Source organism: Sapajus apella, unplaced genomic scaffold (genome assembly GCF_009761245.1).
Source record: "Sapajus apella isolate SASKATOON/1434 unplaced genomic scaffold, GSC_monkey_1.0 scaffold38, whole genome shotgun sequence".
Classification (NCBI taxonomy): Eukaryota; Metazoa; Chordata; class Mammalia; order Primates; family Cebidae; genus Sapajus; species Sapajus apella.
This window is the reverse complement of record NW_022436978.1, coordinates 14394925-14414666: the sequence shown is the minus strand read 5'-3', so window position 1 is coordinate 14414666 and position 19742 is coordinate 14394925. Positions and strand designations below refer to the sequence as shown.

At 41.6% G+C, this 19742-nt stretch overlaps 1 protein-coding gene across 2 annotated transcripts; it reads right to left on the bottom strand.

Moving 5' to 3' along the window:
* Positions 1 to 286: 286 nt before the first annotated feature.
* Positions 287 to 19649, bottom strand: RPL39L (ribosomal protein L39 like). 2 transcript variants are annotated; one of them, XM_032298295.1, is made up of 3 exons: positions 19371 to 19649; positions 7530 to 7593; positions 287 to 665 (listed from the first exon to the last, which is right to left on the bottom strand). In XM_032298295.1, the coding sequence occupies exon 3, from the start codon at positions 637 to 639 to the stop codon at positions 484 to 486; it is 156 nt and encodes a 51-aa protein (XP_032154186.1). In that variant the 5' UTR covers positions 640 to 665; positions 7530 to 7593; positions 19371 to 19649; the 3' UTR covers positions 287 to 483. The 2 variants fall into 2 exon arrangements, with proteins under 2 accessions (XP_032154186.1, XP_032154187.1); XM_032298296.1 differs by lacking the exon at positions 7530 to 7593 and having other exon boundaries at positions 19371 to 19648.
* Between the last annotated feature and the right edge of the window lie 93 nt (positions 19650 to 19742).

Genomic DNA, 19742 nt, shown 5'->3' with positions numbered 1-19742 from the left:
TTATATTGAGTTCTGAACACATACTGAAGGCATAATGTAAAGTGGGTCTCTCCACTTGCCCAGGAACTCTGCCTTCTCTGTATCTTATTTTCCTCTGTAGTCCTGATCTCATTTTGTCCCACTGTACACATCTGCATGATATAATTAGCATCTATCCCTCTCACTACAGGCTGAAGGTCTATTTGGCTCACTAGTTATCCTCAGCATTACCCAGGGGTTTGGCATAGAGCACAGATCCTGATGTTTATTGAATAAATGAAGGTACAGTTTTTAAAGGTCAGAGACATTTTTGAAACAAAAGCTTTCACATATTTATTGCTGAATCCACCTTACTAGCACAGAGCATATACAAAAAGAGAAAGATATATTCCAAGTAAAACATGTGCAACAGTCCAGATAGTGGTGACATTTTCAGCTCGATATTGTAAGATGATCATGATCTTGATACAGCATAAATATGCATGCCATCTCATGTGCAGTTCCTTATAGACCCAGCTTGGTTCTTCTCCAATGTCTCCTTTTGGAGTTGTACCTGATTTTATTACCAGTTTTCATCTGAATCCACTGGGGAATGGGACGATTTTGCTTTTGTTTCTTGGCCAGGAATCGCTTAATGATGAAAGTCTTGTGAGAAGACATGGTGAGAAACAGTCAACCCCACACCACTATGGTGAAGAAAGAGAGAGAGAGAGAGACAGAGAATTACTAACATAGGATAGGATAACGTAACACGAAAAAATAACAAGACAAGAAAGAGGATCTTTGGTGTCACAATGAGGGCCCATTGACACTCAGGATCCCACAGCCAGCTCAGGCGCAGCTGGTGAGCCAGTAGCAGGCTGAGGAGTCTGATGGCTGTTCTGGTGGATCGGCAGCAAAGGCAGGAGTCCCTTTGTTCCTCCTCTTCCTGACTTGATGTTACTCATTTCTCAGCAACATACTTCTGTTTCTCTTGTTAAATGTCCATCAGGAGGAATTTTTTTCAACTTCTAAAGAAGTTATGAACAGGTAATACCAGTTCATTACAGAAAAACCAAAGCAATAGAACACTAAAAAAAAAACTATTATCCCATCTAGCTAGAAAAAGCCCCAGTATTAGCAACTTGATATTGTAATAGCCTTCCAGTTAAGATAGATGTGCATGCAGAATATTGTCTTTCTATAAATTGAGATACTGTAGATATTATATTATAATCATAACTTATTTAACTAATATGTGACCCTTTTTTGGCAACTCTTTCTCAATAACCCTTTACATCTGGAGATCTTAAATCTTCCCCAGTGTTCTCATATGGCAAATAGTACAGGAAAATATGGCTGAAAATAGAAATAAAACAAGAAATTCATCCCCATGCAACTTAAAATATAAATGTATACATTTAAAACATGTAATTCGCTATAAAACTACCTCATGGTACTTACATATTATTACTATTTTAAAACCCATTGGCTGTGCATACTAATATTCTTATCTAATTATCAAAATTGACCACCTTGCCATCTACTGAACTGATTTCAAATTGCATGCTACCTTTCCTTTTAAAGATCCTGGGCCCTCTGTAATTAAGGAATATCAACCTGGGGCATAGAGACACTGGTAGTTATTTTTAATAATTCAGGTGCAAAATAATGTCTACATCTCAGACTGTGAGAGTAATTAAATGATGGCAATAAAGTCCTACTACAAACAGTGTTGGAAATATACAAACAGTATGGCTCTATCTTGACAAAGGCATTTTTTTTCCTAACCCTAAGATGGTAGAAATAGTGGTAGTGTGGAAAAAGCACAGTTTCTGACTGAGTTCACATGTAGTGTCTAACACAGTCTTTTCAGATGTGACCCTCGCTATTATCTTGCCTCTCTCTCATGGTCACCTCACTGTTGTGAGATATCTATTCTATGTCCAGCATCTTCCCCAACATGCAGGTAGGAAGAAGGGCAAGAAAGGCAAAAGAATACATGGCATGGGGCTACCGGCTTTTAAGGAGCTTTATTAGGTCTCTCTCTCAACACCTTTGATTAAACCTCATTGGCAAGAACTGTGTTCCACTGCCATACTTATCAGTAATGAAGGATGAGTACTGTAGTGTTTTAGCTGAGCACACGGTGCCCCCAACCCCATGCAAATCAGGTTCTGCTCAAGAAAAAGGAAGAGGAATGAATAGAAGAGTAGATAATAGCAGTCATTTCTATAACAATTTTGGAAAAAATAATTTAGGATACGTGTGTGAATATTAGCTCTCAAAATAACCAAATGAAAACAGAGGGAAATTTAAAGAAGAGAAAAAGGAAGTTCTCAATGGAAATACCTATTAGTTAAGTATTGAAAAGTGGGGTGAAAAAAAGCCCAAATTGATGGGCAACCCATAACTTTCAATGGTAAGGAAATACCAGAAGAAGTAAGAGTGCTAACTGTACTGTCTGCCTTTCAACCCTAATATCCAAACTTCAGACACTTCTGATGCAACTGCCCTAGTTGGGAGGCCAGTGTCCCCAGATTTGTACACCTTCCCACTTGGAACTCTCAGGAGCAGTAGACTTGACGTGCAAGTAACAGATGAGTGGCCAAGTAAGTTGGGGTATAGAGTGGGGTGTGGTTGAGATACAAATGTTTCATGAAATGTAAAACATTGGAAACTAAGCCACAAGTATCCTTGTAGAAGTCTACAGGCTAAGAGAATAACAAATAGGCCTGGAAATGCTGCATGGGTGATAAACATAGGGAAGGCACACTACCATTTCTGCCCAGTCCTTTCATTTTCTTCCCATACATTAGCAGCAAAGAACCTTTAGCTACTGATCACAGTTCATCCTAAATTGACCACATGCTGACTTTGGCTAGCTATAAAAAGCATCCAGCTGACTCTGTTCTACTCTTTGTATATCAATTCCTTCTATACAATCTCTACCACTGGTTCCAATCACTTCAGAAAAAAGCTTTGAAGAACACAGGGAAAGAACTAGACTGGGTTGCCAATAAAGCCAGAGTCTAACACCCTCTCCCTTGAGAACCCTGGTCGTACTGGTTAGGGTTCTTGAAGCCAATCTTATTTGAAATTCTTCTCTAAGAAAAATTTACTGTAGTAAGATAAGGAATTACAATAGGCCAAAGAGTTTACTGTACTATTCCAGGTATTAGTTTCCAGTGAAGAGGACGAAAGGGTGCTCATGTTTGGAGATACTTTGGGCTAGGAGCTCCAACCAGGTATTTCCAGCAAGTTCAATGCCAGTGACACACAGCTCTTAGCTAGAACTCTCATGGAAACTTTTAAAAATAAACTCAAAGAGATAATTGCTATCTGTATTGAAGACAGTGAAAGAACTGAAAGAACTGTCTATAATACCAATGGAAATATGCGTATAGCCAGCAAGTCAGTAGTCCTCATTCTAGTACAATAGTAATGGTTATGAGGGCAGTTTTACCTTAAAAGGAATGATTACACTCATTGCCCTGGACATCTCACATGATTCACAGAATCTGTAGGAGTTAAATTTTCTGAAGAAAATATTGAACTGTGTACCTTTGGCTATATGCTAAATTATCTAATTAGTCTAGAGGCTGCATATACAGTAAAATATAGATCCCACATACTGGATATACACACTTCATTCCAGAAAATTGAGAGATGAGAAATCATGGTACCATGTAAAAAACTGGGCAAATTCTAGAACATGGATAGCCTATGCAAAGGCAAAGTTTATTAAGTCATCATAAATGGAAGTCCTACTGCAGTAGAAATAAAGCACATGTGGAGATGAGGCTTGTGAGATTTATCAAATCTTTATCAGATGCAATCACACTTGGCCATTTAGCTGGTGCCGCCAGAAAGATGATCTACTGCTAAACGCCGAGACATACATTTCCTGCCCCTTGCTGTCCTAAGCATAATCTTCAACCATATCTAGATTATTCTGAGAGTTCAAGGGAATAGGCACCAGTGCTTGTAACATCAAGGTGCTCAAAAGGATCCCATTCTTTAACAACTATATTGAACATCAAAAACTGGACTCTGGATTTTGGCAAAAAGTATAGGCCCACTCCTCATTCTTCTACTTACTGGATATAAGGGTCATGTGCACACCAATGGCTGTCTGAGGAATACAGTAGTGGCAGCTATTTGGGCATAACTAGACCACCGGGGCCACTAAATTGTTCCTTAAAATTCTTATTAGGCTCAGAAACAGAATTTGTTATGTAATTTCCAAAGTTCAGTTGACTGGGCAACTTCAGCAATCTGTGATACAGCTATTATATATGACCAGCCATGAAAAAGTAATGCCAAAGAAACATTAGATCATATTCTAGCTGGAAGGAAAGGAGGAACATGTGCTACTAAATAAGGAGAATACCTGTATCCCAGACAACAAAACACACGGGATGCAATAAGATATGTCTATAAAGAAGTGGTTAAACTGAGTGGCCTTCATGGTGGTCTGGGCTCTCCATACCTTTTCGTAAAGTAGGATTTTATAATCAGAGATGGGAATTTATACTAAGAAATTTTATACCTGTGAGAGCAGTATTTTGATTTTAAGTGATAAATTGTATGAAAATAATAAATGGTGGTATCATATTGGTTTAAAGGTCAACATGTTGTTTTAAATAAAAGTTATCAGCTAAGGGTTGGATGGTGGTTGGCCGTAGCTTGCCTTGTAACTTAGGAACTGCCATGGCTGGAAAGCCTCTATGTGATGTGAAAATCACCCTCTGTTATTTGTAGCTCAGACCTGGAGAGTTCCTGCATCTTGTGGCGTTCTGAATCGCTGCACCCAGACATAGAAATGCACCTGCTAGCTGTTGACAACTTCCTCTTCCTTACCCATCCCTAATCACTGTCTTTCTGCATGTGGTTACAGTGAGATATTAGATCCCCCACTTGACCACCTGCTGCCTGTTGATCTTCCTTGCCTCTCCTGTTTTCCTTCCCCACTATATAAATCCCTAACTTTGGTTGGAGAGGGGAGATGGATTTGAGGTTTGGCTCTGGTCTGTCTGGTTGACATCAACTGTGAAATAATAAAGCCTTCCCTGGCATTACTTGCTTCTTTTTGCACAGCAAGCAATGGGACCTAGACTGAGCGCCTAGTGTTTGATATCAGTATCACAAATTGTAAAGTGGATCTTGTGCTAGGCATACCTCTGTACTTTGTGAGGCTTTCTGAAGTTGTGGGAAGCATTTCTTGGAACCCAGTGAGTAAATATCAGAGCACTCCAGAGTGGTTAAAGATTATATTACTATTTAAGGTCATAAGGTTAAAGATCATAACATGATTTAAATATGGAACTCTGGGAATCTTCTAACAAAAAAGAATTTTTTGTATCCAAACCATCTTGTGTGTCCCATGTTTGGTTAAAATTGTAGACTAAAAAAAGAACTTTTTATTCCCAACAATTGCTTTTTTTTATTTTGGAGACAGAGTTTCACTCTTGTTGCCCAGGCTGGAGTGCAATGGCACCATCTCAGCTCACTGTAACCTTGGCCTCCCAGGTCCAAACAATTCTCCTGCCTCAGCCTCCCGAGTAGCTGGGATTATGGGTGCCTGCCACCATGCCTGGCTAACTTTTTAAAATTTTTTTTATTTTTAGTAGAGACAGGGTTTTACCATGTTGGCCAGGCTGGGTTCAAACTCCTGACCTCAGGAAATCCACCTGCCTCGGCCTCCCAAAGTGCTGGGATTACAGGCATGAGCCACCATGCCCGGCTCATCTGTTGCTTTTTAAGGTTTTGAAAAATCACAGTATTTTGAAAAATACTGTGTGTTATTAATTTATTTTCCATTTCTAGTAATGGTGGTCCAGGTTATTTAGATCAGTTTGCCAGCTGAAAACAAAACAACTAAAAAACTCGGTAAAATATATTTCAAATAATCTTTTAAAAAGCATCAAAGAGGTTATAAAATAGTAAGGAATTATCAGACCAAAAGTAAAGAGAAGCAAAGAATCAAGAGAGAAGTAAGCCTGAAGCCACTTTTTCACTGAAAGCACTAGCTAATCCTAAAACATTAGGACCTCCATTTTGACAGCCTTTCAGGATACAGGGGAGATTGAAAACAAAATCCTGGGTTCATATAAGTTGGGGTGTGTGACAGGAGACCTTCTCCTACAACAATCTGGGATCCAAAATCTCAGAGTGAAGGTGAACAAGAATTGTAATAATCTGAAAGTGATGAGACGCTTCTGAGTTGACTAGGAAGTATCAAACTTTGAACAGGTGAACTCAAATTTGTACTACCTGCAGGTACCCAACAAAAGCAAATACAGGTGCTCTTTGGGGCAAAGTATCTTAATTATAGGCCAGACAATTATTTCGACAAAATGACTTTTCAAGTGCAATGACTAGCACAGGGTCAAATGTATCCAGTCTATAAGAAAATTGGAACAAATAATTAAAAGAGACAATAGAAAGAGATCATTAGAAACTCTAGGTAGGACCCAGTATTTGTGTTTTAAAAGGCCATCTAGGTCATTCTGATACATGCTAAAGTTTGAGATTCATTGCTTTATACTTTTATCATATAAACATGCATCCCATAAAAAATACATAAATGTAATAGATCAGAGAATGGACCCAAAAATTTGCATTTCTAACAAATTCCCAGACAATGCTGATACCAGACCACACTTTGAGAACCACTGGTATGAAAAAAAGAATTTTAGTATACAGGTAAAGATAGTGGTCACCTGTGGGGAGGTGAAGGGCTGTTACTTAGAAACAATATGCATATATTTCCTAGAATGCTGATAATTTTCTATTTCTTAGTCTGGGTAGTGATTACACAGGTGTCATTGTTAAATGACACATTTACACTGTAGTGCATATTTTCTTAAAAATTTTTACTTTTATTGTACTTTAGGTTCTGGGGTACATGTGCAGATCATGCAGGATTGTTGCATAGGTACATACATGGCAATGTGGTTTGCTGCTTCCACTGGCCCCCCCATCACCTATATCTGGTATTTCTCCCCATGTTATCCCTCCCCAACCTCCCCACCCCCTGCTGTCCCTCCCCTACACCCCCCAAACAGATCCCAGTATGTGATGCTCCCCTCCCTGTGTCCATGTGTTCTCATTGTTCAACAATCACCTACGAGTGCATATTTTCATGAATAATGAGATAACTGGTTTTCCTTTCCCATTTGATCATATAGTTCAAATGCCATGGCTTAAATCCTGTCTACCATCATCCCACCATCTTCATTTATAATCAGTGCCTAAAGTCAAAAATGTAAAAGTTTGTGAAGTTCCAAGACATAGCGCTTTTCACTTTACTTTGAAATGTAATTAGTTCACAAAATTAAATAGCTTTAAAAATTAAAACAAGAAAAGTTTAGTTGAAGTTTCTAAAAACCATATTTAAAACACTGCTTAAAATTCAGAGATATACTATCTACAGCCTTCATCCCTAATTTTAAAATATCCATAAAACGAAAAAGAAAGTATCTTAAAATTATAACAAAGTGTCCAATTTTTAAGATTATGTTTTTTTTTTTCCCCACAAATTTCAAGTAAGGGGAAGAAAATCCTACCTTTTCCAAGTGTGAATTTCCTACTCCAAAGAGGCAAAGATGCTTGCTTTTCTCCAAATAAAATCTGAAAAGAAAATAGTAACAGTAATATCCTACTATTTTCAGTGAAACCTTAACTATGGGTGAAAGTAATGTTCATCAATTGGCCTCAAATTTTTGAAAACTTTAAGAGAAAATACAGAAAGTCTTGTTGAGGCAAGAGAGGTGATGACAAAAAAAAATGAAATATATAATATTAAACTGTTCAATAGCAAGCCTGTGCTTGCTATTGAACTCCCACTCACAAATCCTCAAACAACATTAATAAAATCTGGGATGTGTACACCTGTTTCTTGTGTTTATGAAAAATATGCCCTTTTTGGGGATTAGATTCTTCCCAAAACTTCAAAAACAGTAATATTTGCCATTTTTTTGATTGATAGTGTCAACATAGCTATTATACAAGCCCTCTTTATTCTGTGAGGAAACCATTATAACAGTTTTTTTAAATACACACTTCTTTCCGTTTTGAGACAGAGTCTCATTCTGTTGTCCAGGCTGAAGCATAGTAGCATGATCCCAGCTCACTGCAGCTTCAAATTCCTGGCCTCAGGTGATCCTCCCATTTCAGTCTCCTGAGTAGCTGGGACTACAGGCTTGCGCCAGCATGCCTGGCCTATAACAATTATTATAGTCACTGATTCTGGCAACTAGTCAGTAGCTGCCTATGCCTTGTGATATGCCAGACAGGTATCTGAACAACCAAATAGTTCCCACAGAAAGGTCTGTGGGTATGCCTCCCTGTGGCAAGCTACTGACTGAGGCTATGGCAAAAACATATGCAGTCGGGTTTTGTTATGCCTGTAAACATTATGATGCATCCAACATCCAGCTATGTCTCCCCATGTATGTGGTGACACCTGGCCAGACCCTATTATACCTCTTGCTTTGTTCAGCCCCATTATACCTCTTGCTTGCAGGGAGCTGTATGCACACATCCCTTACAATGTCTTCTCCTTCCACTGTTGCAAAATGACTGTATGTTACGATGCCTAATCATTATCATATCAACTGTAGGCAATGTGGCAAGACAGTGATGACAGCTTAACAAGGATTGTTCTTGCATATCGAATGTTAGATCCAGATGGTCAGACAAGTGAAAGGCAGTTTTTGCAACGATGTGAGTTAATACACTGCAATTTCAAGATAATATAGTTGAGGATAAAAGAGGTTTGATAAGCTCCCTTCCTGAGAAGATAGAATAGTAGGTTTTAACAGCCTAAATAAACAACCTGGGAGGATTTGGGGAGACGTGAAAAGCCACACACATTGAACACTGTCAATCCAATGTCCTCTGTGCCCTTTAATCACAATATAACCTTCACCAAGCCTCAAAGCCAGTCTTCCCTGGGATCACTTCAATTTAGAAAGCAATAATCATTTTTTTAAACAAAAGCATAACCATGGCTTTGGAATACAGCTGATCTTAGGAGAGCAGTGCTCCTTCTCCTCCTCACTGACAACAATACCTTAAACACACAATTCGTTCTTTAAAAGGACATCTTCACTCAGTTCTTTTGAGTAGAAAATTCTAATAGCTGAGCTTGTTATATTCAATAATTGTTTACCTCGTCTTAAGGATAAATGTGCCACAGTAAGGCACAAAATATGCTATATCTTTTGATTAATGTCTACAAACTGTACTGGATTATCAACTCTCTATACCTTTTGGACTATAAAGTTAACCTTAAGAAACCAACCTGGCCAGGCACTGTGGCTCATGCCTGTAATCCCAGCACTTTGGGAGGTCGAGGCAGGTGGATCATGAGGTCAGGAGTTCAAGACCAGCCTGGCCAAGATGATGAAACCCCATCTCTACTAAAAATGCAAAAATTAGTCGGGCATGATGGCACATGCCTGTAATCCCAGCTACTCGGGAAGCTGAGGCAGAGAACTGCTTGAACCTGGGAGGCAGAGGTTGCAGTGAGCCAAGATCATCCCACTGCACTCCAGCCTGGGTGGGCGACAAAGCAAGACTACATCTCAAAAAAAAAAAAGGAAACCAACATATAAAATTTCTGCCTTATATCTTTCAACACAATCTGAGTTTTTCTCCCTATTCCCAGGTCACCACTATACCCTCCCTGACCTTTTTTTGTGTGTGTGTCTGTGAGAATATCAGGCTCACACATAAATAAGTGCCACTTAATAAAAGCTGCATTTTATCATCTAGGTCACCCAGTATGTATAGAGAAGATATTAATGATTTCCCTTGGGCTAGGCTAAAATACTTCACCTCATACGTAGTTTTAATATACTTTATTATAATAATCAGTTGGCTTGAAAAACCAATCATAAAACTCTCAAAGCATCCTACTCTTTCAAGACAGCCCTTGCCAAATACTTTGAATATTCTTGTTGACTGTCCTGTCTTTCCTATGTTTCCTCTTACAAGAACCAGTTTGGGAGTTTGGGAGATATTCATTTGTGAATCTACTTTGCTTCACATGTGTTGATAACATCCATGATATTACCTTCAAAGCAAAGTTCTTCATACATTCCATTCATTAGTTTTATTCTCTGATGTATTAAACTGAAATTACTTTTGCACCAACCTAATAGTTTGGATATTTGTCCCCACCCAAATCTCATATTGAATTGTAACTCCCAATGTTGGAGGTGGGGCCTGGTGGGAGGTGTTTGGGTGGTGGGAATGAATCCTTCATGGCTTGGTGCTGCCTTGGTGACTGTGAGTTCTCATCAGTTAGTGTTACTCTTGCTTTTGCCATGTGACATGCCTGTTCCCAGTTCACCTTCTGCCATGAGTAAAAGCACCCTGAGGCCTCTTCAGAAACAGAACAGATGCTAGAGCTATGCTTCCTGTACAGTCTGTAGAACCATAAGCCAATTAAACCTCTTCTTTATAAATTACCCAGTCTCAGGTATTTCCTTATAGCAATGTAAGAATGGCCTAACACATTCTCAATCATTTGATAAAAGTTTCCATCCTAAATTTCTTCTGTATGGCAAGTGGTTTCTGAGTAATCTTTAATTTTGAAATGAAAGTACTCAAGTATTTTATATGCAGAGGTAGAGCTCTTCCTGCAAGAGTTTTTTTTTTTTTTTTTTTTTTTTCTTGCACTTCCACTGTTACTGAGTCATCTGCATCACATGACATTTCCATCAAACGGGCACAACTGTCTGTAAAATCATGCTGTCTGCTGACTTATGAGCCCAGGGCATCATCATACTGCTTGCTAACTTCTTTTCCTTAGCATGTCCTCTTTCAGCTTTCTGTACATCCTTGGTTGGCATATGACCTAAAATCAAAGTGGTATTTACGGGCTTTTTTTCACATATACAACTCTCATTTTCTCTACATCATCTTGAAAGTTGAAATATTTTTTCTCTTCTGTATTTTTGACCACTGTTAACAGTGGTTGAAAGAACTCTGGAGGGCTGGGCACGGTGGCTCACACCTGTCATCCCAGCACTTTGGGAGGCCAAGGCGGGCGGATTGCCTGAGGTCAGGAGTTCAAGACCAGCCTGGCCAACATGGTGAAATCTTGTTTCTATTAAAATATAAATTAGCCGGGTGTGGTAGCAAGTGCCTGTAATTCCAGCTACTCAGAAGGCTGAGGCAGAATTGCTTGAACCTGGGAGGTGGAGGTTGCAGTGAGCTGAGATTTCGGCACTGTACTCTAGCCTAGGTGACAGAGCGAGGCTCCTTCTTAAAAAAAAGAAAAAAAACAGAAACAAAAACAAAACTCTAGAAACAAACTGCATAGGCTCAAGTCTCACTGTTACCACTTGCTATTAGTGTGACCTTGAACACATTTCTTAGTCCTGTTGTTCCTTATTTTTCTAATCTGTAATATGTGGACAATAACACCTATCATCATAGGGTTGTTATGAAGCTTATACACATGAGGATTCAGTGTAATAATGAATATAAAATGTTTAGGACAATGCTTGGCACATTATAAATACAATACAGGTCTTAGTTGTTATTTTTATATCTACAGCTATATAAAGCCTACAGTTGTTGAACTTATAAATGTTCCCAGTTATAATATTTCTGTGTTGATTCTATGGTACTAATGTCACTATCTTGACTATTTAATAGAAAGATAGCACGTGCATAGACTATAAGCTCCTCAAGAGGTTATATTTTTCTTGAATACTCAAGGATGCTCAAAAGAGTAATTGAGCAAACGATAAAGCTTTCATTGTCACACCAGATACAGTGCATTTCCTTTAGGCTGCCTACCACATAACCCCACTAGTGATGGTTGTAAGGGTCACAAACACTCCTGGTTTCCATGATATCTGAAATAAAAGAACACTATACCAGAGGTACTGCCCATGGCAACATAAACCAAGTATGCCCCCAGGCAGCTGATAGCAAGATTATACATTCATGTGTACACACATGTACTTATTCACCCAAAGTGGCCAATATTAATGTTTGAAGATTATTGCTACACTCAGCATCTTCCTTTGACAAGAGAGAATATAGATTTTTTTTGAAAAAAGTTTTGCTCAAAAATAAATGAAAGATGCTCAGCTGCTGGGAGTAAAATATAAGTCTGGTGCTAGTTGAATGCTGACTACAGGTGTAGAAGGAATAGGTGTGGACCCACCTCTTCAATGAGAGTTCATTTAGGTAATCAGATAAATCTGCTGCTGATAGACAAAAGTGGCAGATACTGAAATGATTTCGCTTATTCTCTATTTTAAGGATGACTTCACAAGAACCCCCCTGATTTAGTAAGAAACAGATGTTTTCCCCGTATGGTTTCTCACTATCTCAAGAGCCACTTTTGTCCATATTCAACATGCATAAATATTTCAGTGATTTGTCTTCTGCCTCAGATGTAGAAACCTAGAAAGAGCATCGCTCTATGCCAACAACCAGAAAAACTACAAAATAATTTTACTTCGGTCAGTTGCAGGGGGTGGGGAGGGGAGGGACTGCAGGGGGCAAGGAGGGCGGGGAAGGGTAACAAGGGGAGAAATACCAGATATAGGTGATGGAGGGATGAAGGCAGCAAGCCACCTTGCCATGCATGTACCCATGCAACAATCCTGCATGATCTGCACATGTACCCCAGAATCTAAAGTACAATTAAAAAAAAAAAAAGTAATAATTTTTCCTGAAACTCAGAGGACTGAGGTTAGTGAGACCAACTGGATTTTCCAAATATTAGAAGTAAAATCCCCATATCCTGGGAAATTTCTCAGATCCAGGCAAATTGGAATAACTGGTCGCCCCACCTAAGGTCACAGGCCAATCAAGTAGCTTGAAATCCAAGGCAAGACTGGCCTGGCAAACGAGCAAGGGGACATGAGCACTGAAGAAGAGACATCAAGTACCTCATACGCTGATAAGAATTCAGCTAAAATTGTTAATTAATTGCTAAAGGTCAAGTGTGGACTAGCATGAGAGTATAAAACCCCTGGGAGCCTCAGACACAAAAATAATTTGCTTCCACTTTTAGTCTCTCTTGCATGATCTCTACTGGGTACTGATGAAAAAGACTCGGGACAAGGCAGGAGACTAGAGAGCCTCCCTTGGTGGTGAAGATCTGTTAGGGGAAAGGTATGGTTTGGCTTTGTGTCCCCACCCAAATCTCATCTCAAATTGTAATCCCCACCTGTTGAGGGAGGGGCCTGGTGGGAGGTGATTGGATCATGGGGGCGGTTTCCCCAATGCTATTCTTGTGATAGTGAGGAAGTTCTCATGAGATCTGATGGTTTAAAAAAGTGGCACCTTCCCCTTTACTCTCTCTCCCTCCTGCCACCATCTAAGATGTGCTTTGCTTCCCCTTCTGCCAGATTGTGAATTTCCTGAGGCCTCCCAGCAATGTGGAACTGTGAGTCAATTAAACCTATTTCCTTTATAAACTATCCAGTCATGGGTAGTTCTTTATTGCAGTGTGAAAACAGACTGATACAGGGATGTAAGCTCTTAATGTGGAAAAGGTAAAAAATCTGCCCAGACCATTCCTTGCCCAAGACTGAGGTTGGACCAGGATGATCAATAGTCTTCTGGCCTCCTCTACCAAGAGAGCAAACACCAAGTAACAAGCCGAGTGAAAGGCAAAAGCATGGAGAGACTCCTGTGTGGTATGGGATCATTGAGAAGACTAGAAGCTGAGAATGAAATAGTATATTGAGAAAATCCCTCCAGCACTCCAGCCTAAGCATAAGGTAATATTAGAGGAAGCTGAACCCGGTGATGTACTGAAGATGGACCAATATAACCCAAACCCAGCTTAACTACTGAGTAGACTGATTCAAGATTCACATTACTGACCTAGCAGAAAAAGCATGCTTATTTTGGGACACAGATTATCTTAACCCTATTTGGGACATAGATTATCTTGTTCTACACAAGATGCTTGGCATTTGTAAAAGAGCATGAAAAAGAAAAAAACAACTCATTGTGAAGAAGGGAAGTAATCAACAGAACCACACTCACAGATAATCTAAGTGTTAGAACTAAGAGAGAGGGAATTTAAAATAAATTTGATTAATATATTAATCATATATATTGAAGTTTCTAGTGGAAAAAGATAGACAGCAACATGAATGACCAGAGAGGAATTTCAGCAGAGAAAAAAAATTATATATATTAAATGAAAATGCTTGAAATAGAAGGCATGGTAACAGAGATAAAGTAGTCTAAAGTGGTGATAAGCAACCAGGGGCAATTCTGCCTTTCAGGAGACATTTAGCAATATCTGGAGATATTTTGGTTGTCACCACTGGAGGAGTGCTGCTAGGTCTAGTGGGTGGAGGCCAGGGATGTGGCTGAACATCCTATAATGCACAGGTAAGCCCCATACAACAGAATTATCCAGCCCAAAATGTCAGTAGTGCCCAAACTAATTTAGCCTGACTGATAAGAAAAAGAGAGAAGACACAAATTACCAACATCTGCAATGAAAATGGGGACAATGCTACAGGTCTCAGGACATTAAAAGGATAGAACAATATCACAAATTATTGTATGCCCATAAAGTCAACTTAGTCATCTAAGTCTTGTAAGGAAATGGACAAATTCCTTATAAGATGGATACTACCAAAGCTCATGTACATGCATAATCTAAGTAGTTCAATGTCTATTAAAGATGTTGAATTTGTAGTTAAATATCTTGTAACAAAATTATGGGCCAAACAGCTTCACTACCAAAAGCTAGAGATCAGGACAAGGCCTAAACCTTATTCAGTGCCAAGAAGAATGCTTGAGCTTCAACTTACTGTTCCTGCCTGTTATGCTTCCAGGGATTCCCAAACATTTTGCATTCTGTGGTGTACACACCTCTATCCTATCTCAGTGTGCTGAGTTGATCATGGCTGAAAGGTGCTGTTGCATATAAGATGGACCTTTGCATGTTGGCTGAAAGGGAAGCCTCAGAAAGGCAGTAATTTGAGCCAGTGGTAGACATTCTTTCCCAACTCAACTTGTCAAGGCTTTTTTGCTTAAAGCTTTATTAATTTCCTAAGAAATTATATGGCTATGTGATGGTAGATCCTCCCACCCTGATGGAGCAATCTCATTTCAGTCACCTGCAGGTGTCTACAGAGTGGAGATCCAGCTTCTAAGGCTTTGTCAAATACTGTGGCTCCTGAGGCAAAGCAGTTCAGAAGCACAGCTGAGACGGAGCCTTATGATGGGACAGTGATATGGTTTGGCTGTGTCCCCACCCAAATCTCATCTTGAATTGGAACTCCTACACTTCCCATGTGTCATGGGAGGAACCTGGTGGAAGGTAATTGAATCATGGGGGCAGGTCCTTCCTCTATTATTCTTGTGACAGCGAATAAGTCTTAAGAGTTTTGATGGCTTTAAAATCTGGAGTCTCCCTGCACAAGCTCTCTCTTTGCCTGCTGTCATCCACATAAGATGTGACTCGCTCCTCCTTGCCTTCTACAATGATTGTGAGGCCTCCCCAGCCATGTGGAACTGTAAGCCCAATAAACCTCTTTCTTTTGTAAATTGCCCAGTCTCGGGTATATCCTCATAAGCAGTGTGAAAACGGACTAATACAAATGGGTCAGCAGTGAGTAGGCAAAACATACTCCTGGATGAGGTAGCTCACAAACAGCCATATCTTTCCTTAGGAAGACATAAACCAAGTGTCAATCCATTTTGCATTGCTGTAAAGGAATACCTGAGGCTGGGCAATTTATAAAGAGTTTTATTTGGCTTATGGTTTTGCAAGCTGTACAAACATGCCATCAGCATCTGCTAGGCTTCTGATGTTTTAACCCTTGGTAGAAGGTGAAGGAGGAGCAGGTGAGAGAGGGAGCAAGAAAGAGATGCCAGTCTCTTTTGAACAACATGCACTCATGTGAACTAACAGAGCAAGAACTCTTTCCATGGACTAGAGGCTCTGGAAGGAATGGATTAGGACCTCATCCAGTACACACTGATTCACAGCTAACATCTCTCATCACACTGCTTTTGAGAGCCATTCAAAACACTAAAGATGGATATATTGGAGTACACCCATTTTATATTCCATAACTAAAGGAGATTGCTCAAGTGAGAGCTTACATTTACAGATAATTTTCTGTCCCTATTTATACTTCAGACTAGAGCATCGGGCAATGTCTTCACTAAAGCTAATTACTTTTTAAAGTGGTGTGACTGTTAAAAAGAAGTCAGGCCAAGGATGCTGTAATACCAGAGTCTGTAACAATATAATTTGGAGTGAAAGCTGGGGAGGTGACCACCCTCCTTGATGACATCTTTCTTCCCTTCTCTATTATTTCTTTACAGTTCACTTATGCAAAACTGGACAATCAAACAGCCAAAGCAGTAGAGATGGGTCTGCCAGGAACTGAATTGGTTCTAATGCAAAAGCTAAGGGAAGTTTGAACCTTTCTCTTAAAAGTGACTGTAATTCTGCAGTCCTAGACGATCTGTAGTTAGCCTATGGCTCTTTAACTGACAAAGCCTTTGAGTTGGGCTGGGTTAGTAAGGTTGTTTGATATGGATTACATAGGATAAGAGTAGGTAGTGGTATTTTCTAGGAGATAATAAGGGTCAATGTGAGGTTTGGGGGGAGTGGGGAAGGCAATTTTTCTGAACATTATAAGAAGTTTCCAATATCTTAAAACATTTTTTTTTTTTTTTTTTTTTTTGAGAAAGAGGTTTGTTCTGTTGCCCAGGCTGGAGTGCAATGGCATGATCTTGGTTCACTGCAACCTCCACCTCCCAAATTCAAGTGATTCTCCTGCCTCAGCCTCCCAAGTAGCTGGGATTACAGGTGCCTGCCATCACGCCCAGCTAATTTGTGTATTTAGTAGAGGTGAGGTTTCACCATATTGGCCAGACTGGTCTTGAATTCCTGACCTCAGGTGATTCGCCTGCCTTGGCCTCCCAAAGTGCTGGGATTACAGGTGTGAGCCACCACACCCAGCCCTCAAAACTTTTATAATAGTGTTTCCCAAAAGAAATATAATGTGAGCCATATATATAGGTACAATTTAAAATTTTCTAGGAGTCATGTTAAAGTAAATAGGGACAGGTGAAATTAATTTCAATATATTTTATTTAATCTCACGTATTTAAAATATCATTTAAGCATGTAATTAATGTAAAGATTGATAAAATATTTTAAATTAAAAATGAGACTAGGCTGGGTGCAGTGGCTTACATCTGCAATCCTAACACTTTGGGAGGCGGGAGGATTGCTTCAGCTCAGCAGTTCGAGGCCAGCCTGAGTATGTTTCTCATAGTGAGACCTCATTTCTACAAAAAAATTAAAAATTAGCTCAGCATGGTGAGGCATGCCTGTGATAAAGGCTGAGGCAAGAGGATGGCTTGAGCCCAGAAGGTTGAGGTTGCAGTGAGTTATGATTTAGTCAATGCTCTCCAGCTGGGCAAAAGAACGACACACTTTCTCAAAAAAGAGAGGGCCAGGTGTGGTGGCTCACACCTGTAATCACAGCACTTTGGGAGGCCAAGGCAGGTGGATCACCTGAGATCAGGAGTTTGAGAACAGCCTGGCCAACGTGGCAAAACCCTGTTTCTATTAAAAATAAAAGACAATTAGCTGGGTGTGGTGGCATGTGCCTATATCCCAGCTACTTGGGAGGCTGAGGCAAGAGGATCACTTGAACCTGGGAGGCAGAGGTTGCAGTGAGTTGAGATTGTACCACTGCAGTCCAGCCTAGACAATAGAGTAAGACTCTGTCTCCCAAAAAGAAAAAGAGAAATCGGTTGGGTGTGGTGGCTCATGCCTGCAATCCCAGCACTTTGGGAGGCCAAAGAGGCAGATCACCTGAGGTCAGGAGTTCAAGACCAGCCTGGCCAACATGGTGAAACCTCATCTCTACTAAAAATACAAAAATGAGCCGGACGGGGGGTTGGGCACCTGTAGTATCAGCTACTGGGGGTCCTAGTCAGGGTTTATGTCTCTGGAGGAATCCAGACATGTAAAAGGCAGAGAAATGGAGAGATTACTTGGGCTATCTTTCAGAAACTGGGACTGAGGGAATGTATTAACTTCTCTTCCCAGGTCCACAAGGGGCATGGTTTCAAAGGCAAGGCCTTCCCAGCGATGTGTTCAACCTGCCTTCTTTCACGTCTCCATCCAGGAGCTTAGAGGTCTTTGTTTAGCTTTACCTCGTGAGGGAAGATAGACTCCCCAGGTGAGCTTCGTTTGTTTAGAAAAGGCAGCGAAAGCTATGGGAGGACTGTGGGTGGAACAGAGCGAATCCGATGTCAAGTCAAAGATCAATCACTCCAGCGAAGTTTGAAGGAACTCCTCTCATGGGACAAGAACTTGGATGCGGCGGGAATAACTCCCGGATTAAAAGACCCCCTGCCCCTCACCTGTGCGGATTTCCCCTCTCTGGGATCCCCTTCCACGACAGCGTGGGAGCTGGCTTTCTCTCTCTCCGTACTTTTCTTTCTCTGTCTGCCTAATAAATCGTTTTTCTGCAAAAGCTCTTGGGGTCCGATGTGTACTTGAACAATATCACGGCGTCAGGGCCTCTATCCATTCTTGGGTGGAGGAGAGCGCAAGGACCTGAGCACGTGGGGCACAGCCCATCCCGGAGCTGAGCCTCCCCGGCGTCCTGCAACCTGGTCACAGGACCTTAAAGGAGACTCCAAAATCTTGCCTATTGGAATTAATGGAAATAGAGAAAGTGTTTGCGCCTGTGAGAACGACTTGGAAAGAGGCAATGAGCAGACAAGGCTGGTAGGTAAGACACCCACCTGTTTTGCTGAAAACCTCTGGTGAATCAGTCAGTGCTGCTCACATCCTGGGTAATTCTAGGGACCCTAGTTGGGACAACACTGACATCTGCAATGGTGGCAGGCCTGAACACGGATCCCTGTAAGGCTACTTTATTGTCAATTTCCCCCTTCTCCAAGCCAGAAACAGGCGGTGCCTGAGTGGCCCTCAGAGGCCACTACTGCAGGCGGGCGGTGGCTCACGCCTATAATCCCAGCACTCTGGGAGGCCGAGGCGGGCAGATCATCTGAGGTCAGGAGTTCGAGACCAGTCTGACCAACATGGGGAAACCCGTCTTTACTAGAAATACCACAGTTAGCCGGGTGTGGTGGCGCACACCTGTAATCCCAGCCACTCGGGAGGCTGAGGCGGGAGAATCGCTCGAACCGGGGAGGCGGAGGTTGCAGTGAGGCGAGATCGCGCCACCACACTCCAGCCTGGGTGATAGAGGGAGACCCTGCCTCAAAAATATAAAATAAATAAAGAAAAAGCTGCTAGGGTGGGAGTCCGCTCGAGCTGCGGCATTGTTTCCAGCCGGTGACCCTCAGCCCGCTCTCTAGGCGGACCCGAACCCGGCGGCGGGTGAGGACGGGCCTTGACTTACCGGCGGCCTGGCCACTGCTGCTTCCTCACTCCAGGACGCGAATCCCGGTCTGCAAGGGCCTGGGGCGCGGGCGGGAAAGCGGGGCCCCGCTCCCTCGGGTCTGCGCGCCAACGCCCGGAAGCCGCTCCGTCGTGCTGACGCCTCCGGCCTGGCTGCAGCCACCTCGTCGCAGAGGCCTCGGCGTCTCTGAGTCTCCGAGGCGCGTCGGCCCCAACCGGCGTTCGGAGGCGGTTGCCGCGCGGGGGGCAGCGGTTCAAACTGCGCGCGCAGCTGCTAGGAAGGCGGTTTCCCCAGTGACAGGCCCCGCCCCTTCCCCGCCCCGCCCCGCCCCGGCGGTCCCACCCCTACCCCGCCCCGCCCCGCCCCGCCCCG

Excerpts from the sequence above, each read along its gene's own strand:
- RPL39L (XM_032298295.1), bottom strand. The coding sequence starts at position 639 with ATGTCTTCTCACAAGACTTTCATCATTAAGCGATTCCTGGCCAAGAAA.